This window comes from Cebus imitator, unplaced genomic scaffold (genome assembly GCF_001604975.1).
Source record: "Cebus imitator isolate Cc_AM_T3 unplaced genomic scaffold, Cebus_imitator-1.0 Scaffold303, whole genome shotgun sequence".
NCBI classification, from domain to species: domain Eukaryota; kingdom Metazoa; phylum Chordata; class Mammalia; order Primates; family Cebidae; genus Cebus; species Cebus imitator.
Window position 1 is genome coordinate 682,828 of NW_016107618.1, and position 8,552 is coordinate 691,379.

The 8,552-nt window shown below is 37.8% G+C and overlaps 1 protein-coding gene across 12 annotated transcripts in view; it reads left to right on the forward strand.

Moving 5' to 3' along the window:
* The window catches only part of ELF2 (E74 like ETS transcription factor 2), a 118,911-nt gene that overhangs the window by 106,840 nt on the left and 3,519 nt on the right, over positions 1-8,552 (forward strand). For 8 of the 12 annotated variants that reach the window (XM_037729382.1, XM_017502873.2, XM_037729385.1 and 5 more), the window contains 2 exons: positions 1,544-1,630; positions 7,333-7,525. In XM_037729382.1, the coding sequence (XP_037585310.1) occupies positions 1,544-1,630; positions 7,333-7,525 (280 nt within the window). The remainder of the gene's footprint in view (positions 1-1,543; positions 1,631-7,332; positions 7,526-8,552) is intronic. The other 4 variants (XM_037729383.1, XM_037729384.1, XM_017502876.2 and 1 more) reach the window with 1 other exon arrangement.

Sequence of the window (8,552 nt, forward strand, 5' to 3'; positions counted from 1 at the left end):
AATTAAATACTAAAATATATGCATTTTGAAATACAAGTGTTAAGATGCTTTAATTAGCTCTTCATATAATTAATCTAACTAATGCTTCCAAATGAAGAATAGAGTGACATCAGAAATCTCAGATGTGGAACAATCACCAAATCAGTAATAGTATATTTGATCTTAAACTACGGCCAGGTGCCATGGCTCATGTCTGTAGTCCCAGCACTTTGGGAGGCCAAGGCAGGCAGATTGCCTGAGCTCAGGAGTTCAAGACCAGCCTGGGCAACATGGTAAAAACCCGTCTCTACAGAAAATAGAAAAGTTAGCCAGGCATGGTGGTGTATGCCTGTAGTCCCAGCTACTTGGGGGGCAGAGGCAGTAGCACTGTTTGAGCCCAGGAGGTGGAGACTGTAGTGAGCCGTGTTTGTGCCACTGTACTCCTCCAGTCTGGGTGACTTAAAACAAAAAACGTATAGGCCAGGCGCAGTGGCTCAGGCCTGTAATCCCAGCACTTTGAGAGGCCAAGGCGGGTGGATCATGAGGCCAAGAGATCGAGACCATCTGGCCAACATGGTGAAACCCCGTCTCTGCTAAAAATAATAAAAATTCGCTGGGCATGGTGGCATGTGCCTGTAGTCCCAGCTACTTGGGAGGCAGAGGCAGGAGAATTGCTTGAACCTGGGAGGTGGAGGTTGTGGGGAGCCAAGATCACAGTACTGCACTACTGACAGATAGAGACTCCATCTTTAAAAAAAAGGGGTGTGTGTGTGTATATGTGTGTGTGTATATTTGATCTTAAAATACAACATAAATACTCCCAATTTATTTCTTGAGGCTGCCTCTCACCTGCCAGTGTTCATCCATCTGTGCTGAGGATCCAATATAACTCATTGCAGGCTTAATCCTCTTTAGCGTAGAAAAGTACATAGCCCTTACTTTTTTTTCTATTCCTTGTGGATGCTGGTCTGTCTGAGGGAGCCTTATGGCAAAAGTGAGGAGGAACAAAAGGGAAGGGCACAGACATTTATTAGACATACAAAATAATCACTTGGAAGTTTTTCACCCTTGTATCTGTGGAAGTGGGGAAATTGAAACACCTATGCTTAAATTCTGGTGAATTAACTTATACAGAGCAGTTGAGAGTGATATTTTTTACTTTTCCTCATTTGAGTTCAAAGGGCTTCACAGATTATCAGATCTTCTAAATAAGTTGCTAAAGCTGTTTCTAACAATCCCGTAGAACAGAAAAATAATTTCTTACTAGAATTTGTTTCTATTGCTACACTAACATAAAAGATTAGCAAATCAAGGCTCTGACCAATGTATATGGCAATCAAGGCTCTGCCAATGTATATGACAGAGATTACTACTAACTGCTATAATCCAAAATACAAAAGTGTTTTAAATACTCCTTTTAGAAGCAGCTTTTCTTACACAGAGTATATTCATCTACAAATTAGTGTCCATTTAAATGAATAATGTGTAATCAGAAAGTCTGCTAATCGTGCCTCTCGTATTTTTCTTGTTTTCAACGTATGGTTTCAATATCTTATTTTTTCAGTTGGCCGTAAACCAAAGACCCAGCAATCACCAATTTCCAATGGGTCTCCTGAGTTAGGTATAAAGAAGAAACCGAGAGAAGGAAAAGGTAATTTGGGGAGGGTTGCTTTGGAAGTGAGATGATTTTTTTTTCAGTTAGGTGACATTTTTGCATTTATAAGAAAATTATTTCTAGTACATGCACATATGAGAATGCTGTCATTGGTAATAGTTCTTAATAAGGGATGTATCAGCATCACATGGGGATCTTTTTCAAAATATCTGTGCCCAGTTCCTACCCCACAGAGATTCTGTAGCCATAGTAGTATCATGGGGGATATAGGAACTTTTGGAAAAAGTCCTAAGGATGTCTGATAGATACCCTTCTTAAGAACCATTGACTCGGCCGGGCATGGTGGCTCACGCCTGTAATCCAAGCACTTTGGAGGCCAACGCGGGCGGATCACCTGAGGTCAGGAGTTCAAGACCAGCCTGACCAACATGGTGAAACTCCATGTTTTTTTTTTTTTTTTAAAAAAAAAAGAACCATTGACTTAGGGGATGTATGTATGTACAGTAGCGCTCATCCTCAGTTATAGCCACCTATAATTTAAAAGGTTTGCAACTAAGCCTTGTTTCTAATAGATAATTTATTTCTTTATTATTTTTTTGAGACAGTCTTGCTCTGTCTGTTGCCCAGGCTGGTGTGTGGTGGTGTGATCATGGCTCACTGTAGCCTTGACTTCCTGGGCTTAAGCCATCTTCCCGCCTCAGCCTTCTGAGTTGCTAGAACCACAGGCACATGCCACCACATCTGGCAATTTTTTTTTATTATTTAAATTTTTTGTAGAAATGAGGTGTCACTATGTCACTCAGGCAGGTCTGTAAACTCCTAAGCTCAAGTGATCCTTCTGCCTCCACCTCTGAAAGTGCTGGGACTACAGACATGAGCCACTGCACCCAGTCTGATACATAATTTCTTAATTGTTTAGAAACAATGCAAAAATTGAAGGCGAGCTAAATTTTTCAGTCAACAAATTTCAGTCATGTCAGTCACAATTCAGAACAAAACTATGTTTTTGCTTACTTATTTACTTGTTTTTATAGACAGAGCTGGAATGCAGTGGTGTGACCGTAGCTCACTACAGCCTTGTACTATGTTGCTTATAGCCTGTCAAATAGCTGGGACTACATGCGCACACTACCGCATCCAGCTAGTTTTTTTTTTTAAGAGATGAAGTCTCATGCTTTGTTGCCCAGGCAGGTCTCAAACTCCTGGCTTCAAGAGATCTTCTCACCCCACACTCCCAAAGTGCTGAGATTACAAGCATGAGCCACTGTCCCTTGCCTATTTTTGCTTTAGAATTTGTATATCCTCATTAAAAATAAAAATAGCACCAAACCTCCCCCATTCTGTGCTTTCTTAATTTGTTGAGTAAGATGATTTCAAGTAACATTTCTTTTTAAAATTATTCTTATTACTTTCTTGTTATCCTTTATTTTTATTTATTTATTTATTTTTATTTTTTTCTTTTAGAAGAAAGATTGAGTTTTTTTTATTTTTTTAAATATTTTAAAATCTTTTGTAGAAACAGGTTGTCCCTGTTTTGCCCAGGCTGGTCCCAAACTCCTGGCCTCAAGCAATCCTCCCACCTTGGCCTCCCAAGGTGTTGGGATTATAGGCATGAGCCACTGCAACTGGCCTTTAATTTTCTTTTCACTCAGATTCTGACAGATAAAGTACCATTTCAGTAGTGGTTTTAGATGTGTTCTGTCTGTTAATCTGATCACCAAAAATTTATTACTTCCATGAGTGTTTTCAGACCAGTAGTCAATAGTTGGATCAATTTTGCATTGATATATTTAAATTTATTCTGTTCTTATCAGGTGGTTTGACTTAATAATTTTAAATAATTAAACCAAATTAAGTCTAGTTTTAAAAAAAATTGTCTTCAGTAAGCCTACCAAGAAATTTGGTATTTAAATAAAAAAAAAAAAAAAAAAAAAAAAAATTTACACTGAACACTTATTCAGGAACTGGTGACCCAATTTGGGAGAGGCTTAGGATACTTTTCTTATTTCCTTGTTTGTCTTGGCTGTTTTATACTTCTAATATCTTAGGTTTTACCTTTTAATTTATATTGAAGACTTTAAAAGTTAACATAGTAGCAGTAAACATTAGAAAATTAAACTGTAAATATACAGTTATTACTGTTGTCTTTTAAGTAATTCTTATCCTCAGTGGTATCTCTTGTGCTTAACACTGGAGAAAAACTTTGTGACCAATTTTTACCAATTAAAACCATACCTCATTACAATATCAGTCTTGTATTAAATTTGAGGCAATATGTTATAATGTAATATAATAATTAAAGCTATAACTGTCAAACCTGTATTCAAAATCCAGCCATTGTTTTTTCTTCTGCAAAATTGTGATAATAATATTTGTCATAGGCAAATTCCTTATTACCTGGTGAGGAAAGCTTCTCTTTCTGAATCCTCCTATTTTCTTTAAAACCAGATACAGAATTTTTAATTAAAAAATTTTTTTTTCTTTAGAGACAGGGTCTCACTGTGTCACCCAGGCTGGAATACAGTGACATGATCACAACTCACTGCAGCCTCAACCTTCCAGGCTAAAGTATTCTCCTGTTTCAGCCTTCTAAGTAGCTGGGACCTCAGGCACACACAACCATGCCTGGCCAGTTTTTCAAGTTTTTGTAGAGATGGGTCTCCCTATGTTGCCTAGGCTTTTCTTGTATTCCTAGGCCCAAGTGATCCTCCATCCTTGGCCTCCTTCTTAGAATTGTTCATTTTAACTTGGGGATGAAAACATGGGTGCAATGAGTATTTAAAGATAATCTGTTGATGAGTTGATAATGAGCTGATGAGTCTAATAATGAATTCAAAACATGGAAACATTTAGATATCTTATGTACAAGGCACTGTCTGTGTTATATAAAAATTTCTTCTAGAATTTTTTTCTAGAATGATGTAATTAAAGATTATACATGGTGTGTTTTAATAGTTTTTAGGTAGTGATACTGGTGTGATAAATAGGGTCCCAGAGATACAAATATAACATTGTGAAGTTGAAAGTCAGCTTTTTTAGGTTAGTAGATGCATAATGGGCTCAACTTTAGGTTAGGAGATGCATAATGGGCTCAACTCTGTGTTATTAATGAATTTACTGAATTTTCAGGGAAAGGCACAATTAAAGTGAACATGCCAGAGAAAAAGCGTCAGTATTTTGATTGAAGGTGTTGGGGTAGCTATAGCGTGTTTTGGAAGCTGCCCAACATAACCTGTATCTTAGATCTGGATTTAAGTATAGTAAATGAATAGTACATGGGATCCGACAGATGATCTCCCTTTTTGTTCTCAGGACTCTTTTCTGTTCTTTTTGTTTGAGATGGACTGTCACTCTGTTACCCAGGCTCAAGTGCAGTGGCACGATCTCACTGCAACCCTCCGCCTCCCAGGTTCAAGTGATTCTCCCGCCTCTGCCTCCCGAGTAGCTGGGATTACAGGCACCCGCCATCATGCCTGGCTAATTTTTGTATTTTTGTAGAGATGTGCTTTCACCATATTGACCAGGCTGGTCATGAACTCCTGATCTCAGGTGATCTGGTTACTTCAGCCTTCCAAAGTGCTGGGATTACAGGTGTGAGCCACTGCGCCCGGCCTTCTGTTCTTCTGTCAATAAGAACCTTGGCATCTAGAGGTTATGAAGGGAATAAAGTAAAAGCAACCTGAAAAGCCTCTTCTTGTCATGACCACTGCCCACTACTCTTCCCTCCTTAATAAGGGGAAAAAGGTGTGATACTTTCTTCCTTTTGGGATTAAGTTTTTTATTTTACTTGCCCAGATTCCTTTTTGTTCTTTTATGCAAATCCTAGCCATCTTCCAAGACTTCATGATGTCCTACTAGCCCACTTTATTTTCACTCCTGGAATCCTACAGACATTATTTTCTATGATTATTTGGGATATAATTAATTATGCATTGCTTTGTAATAGACCTTACATTGTTTCAAATTGTTATTTATTTCTTGTATTGTTGTTTAACTTGTCATCCACTTTCTTTGCTCTTCTCAACTAAATTATAAATTCCTTGAGGCAGGAACCAGCTTTTAAATTCATCTCTATATCCTTAAGCATAGTATGTGATGAATAAGCATTTTATTCTGCAGAAATATTCTAATATTTCCTCATTTAAAAATTTTACTAGTAGTGTGATCCAGAGCTAATGTTACAGTTAACATTTGATGAATACTTGACTAGTTCTAAGGAATTACCATATTTTTCCATTTTACGACCTCATATTTTAAGAGTGATGTACAATGTCTTAAAAACTTAAGTTATATATATTTAAGTATATGTAATGAAGTCCTTTGAATATATTACTTATCTACAGTCTACTGGGTATAATCAGTAGAAAGTGATTAGAAATTTTTTTTAAAAATCTGTTTTTAGAGGCAGTAATGTTTTTTTGTTTTTTTTCTTTTTCTCCCTGAGATAGGGTGTCACTCTGTTGCTCAGGCTAGAATACAGTGGTGCAATCTCAGCTCACTGCAACCTCCGCATCTTGGGTTCAAGTGATTCTTGTGCTCAGCCTCCCAAGTAACTGGGATTACAGGTGCGCACCACCATGTCCAGCTAATTTTTGTATTTTTAGTAGAGAACAGGGTGTTACCATGTTGGCCAGGCTGGTCTCAAACTCCTGACCTCAGATGATCCGCCCACCTAGGCCTCCAAAAGTGCTAGGATTACAGCTGTGAGCCACCACACCTGGCCAGCAGTAATGTTCTTTGATATCAAGTCTTTTTTTTTTTTTCCAAGATGGGATTTCACCATGATGGCCAGGCTGGTCTTGAACTCTTGACCTCAGGTTATCCACCCACCTTGGCCTCCCAAAGTGCTAGGATTACAGGCGTGAGCCTTGATATCAAGTCTTAATTGATAAGAAAATGCTTAAGGGGTTGAGGGTGGTTTGTACTTACAGTACATATACCTCAGAGTTCATGCCTATAGATGAATCAAAGAAAAGTAAGTTTCTTAAAAAAAGATCCTAGGCCTGATGCGTAAAAGTTTTGCACATTTAATTGCATTTTGCAAGTACCTTTTGATGAATTTTTATCATGGAAATTAGGTTTATCATATGGTAAAGGTGTAAATAAATGTATTTTTTTTTCAGTTTAAATCTGTACAAACTAATAAATGTTATTATAAATTTTATTATATTTAATTCAGCTTAATTTTACCTAAACAATTTGCCTTTGCCTTTACTGAACTCAAAATCTAGGATAGGGTAATATGTAATAGTACAAAATCCAGAAACCTGTATTTTAGCATCATAACTGTAAGCATACATGGGGGATACCATTTTTAAAAAATAGAAACAGGGCAGACGTGGTGGATCATGCCTGTAATCCCAGCACTTTGGAAGTCAGATCACGAGATCAGGTGTTCGAGACCAGCCTGACTAACCCAGTGAAACACTGTCTCTACTAAAAATACAGAAATTATCTGGGTGTGGTAGTAGGCATGTGCCTGTAATCCCAGCTACTCAGAAGGCTGAGGAAGGAGAAGTGCTTGAATCCAGAAGGCGGAAGTTGCAGTGAGCCAAGATCGTGCCACCGCACTCTAGCCTGGGCAACAGAGCAAGACTTTGTATAAAAAAAAAAAAAAAAAAAGGTGGAAACAAATATATTCAGCATTTTTATGTTACAATGAACGACACTTTATTTACTTTTAATTATGTATTTAATTATGTTAATGAATTTTTAAATCAATGTCTTTGTTTTTAAAGGAAACACAACCTATTTGTGGGAGTTTCTTTTAGATCTACTTCAAGATAAGAATACTTGTCCCCGGTATATTAAATGGACTCAGAGAGAAAAAGGCATATTCAAGCTGGTGGATTCGAAGGCTGTCTCTAAGCTTTGGGGAAAGCATAAGAACAAACCCGACATGAACTATGAAACCATGGGACGAGCTTTGAGGTAAAAACGCAAATGAGCTAGTATTCAAACAAAATGTACCTATTAGCTGTTTAAAGAGAAGCTCAAAATCCTTTACAACTTTTAACCTTGGGGGATATTCTAGAGGAACTTCATAGATTTGGAAGTAGGTGGGGAGAGAGGAGTTTGGTCTAGATGCTTATAATTTTAACATCATTGGAAGATTCATTTTTGCAGGAAATGTGCTTTTGCTCTTAGGACTATTTCTTAATAGAAATTGTGAAATTGTAGGCTTAAAAAAAAAACATTAAACCTCAACAAGTTGCAGTTCCTAAAGTTAATTTGTTTTTTAGCTTTTAGGAGCTTGTTATAAATGGATTTATCTTGATCCGAAAATTTATCTTACGTTTTATCAGTTTGGCTGGGCATGGTGGCTCACAGCTGTAATCCCAGAACTTTGGGAGGCTGCCGAGGGTAGATCACTTGAGGTCAGGAGTTTGAGACCAGCCTAGCCAACATGGTGAAACCCTGTCTCTACTAAAAATACAAAAATTAGCCTGGCATGGTGGTGCTCACCTGTAATCCCAGCTACTTGGGAGGCTGAGGTGAGAGAACTGCTTGAACCTAGGAAGCAGAGGTTGCAGTAAGCTAAGATTGTGCCATTGCACTCCAGCCTGGGCGACAGAGACTCCCCCTACCCCCCAAAAAAATGATCAGTTTGAGAAACCCACAAAATTCTTTCATTGTCAAGTATATGGCTTCTTCTAATTAAGGATGTTTTTAAGTGAACACATGGCTTATGTGACAATATTTGCCTATCTCTACTAAGTAAGTGTGGCTTAGGTAATTTTTTCAGTAACATCAGTTTGTTTTTATAACCTATGTAAATCAGAAAAGAATTTACACCAGTATCAGTATAGTAAGATATTCTATGGTAAGGTAAATTATTTCCTTTAAGAAAAAGAATGAGGGGCCGGGCGCGGTGGCTCAAGCCTGTAATCCCAGCACTTTGGGAGGCCGAGGCGGGTGGATCACGAGGTCAAGAGATCGAGACCATCCTGGTCAACAT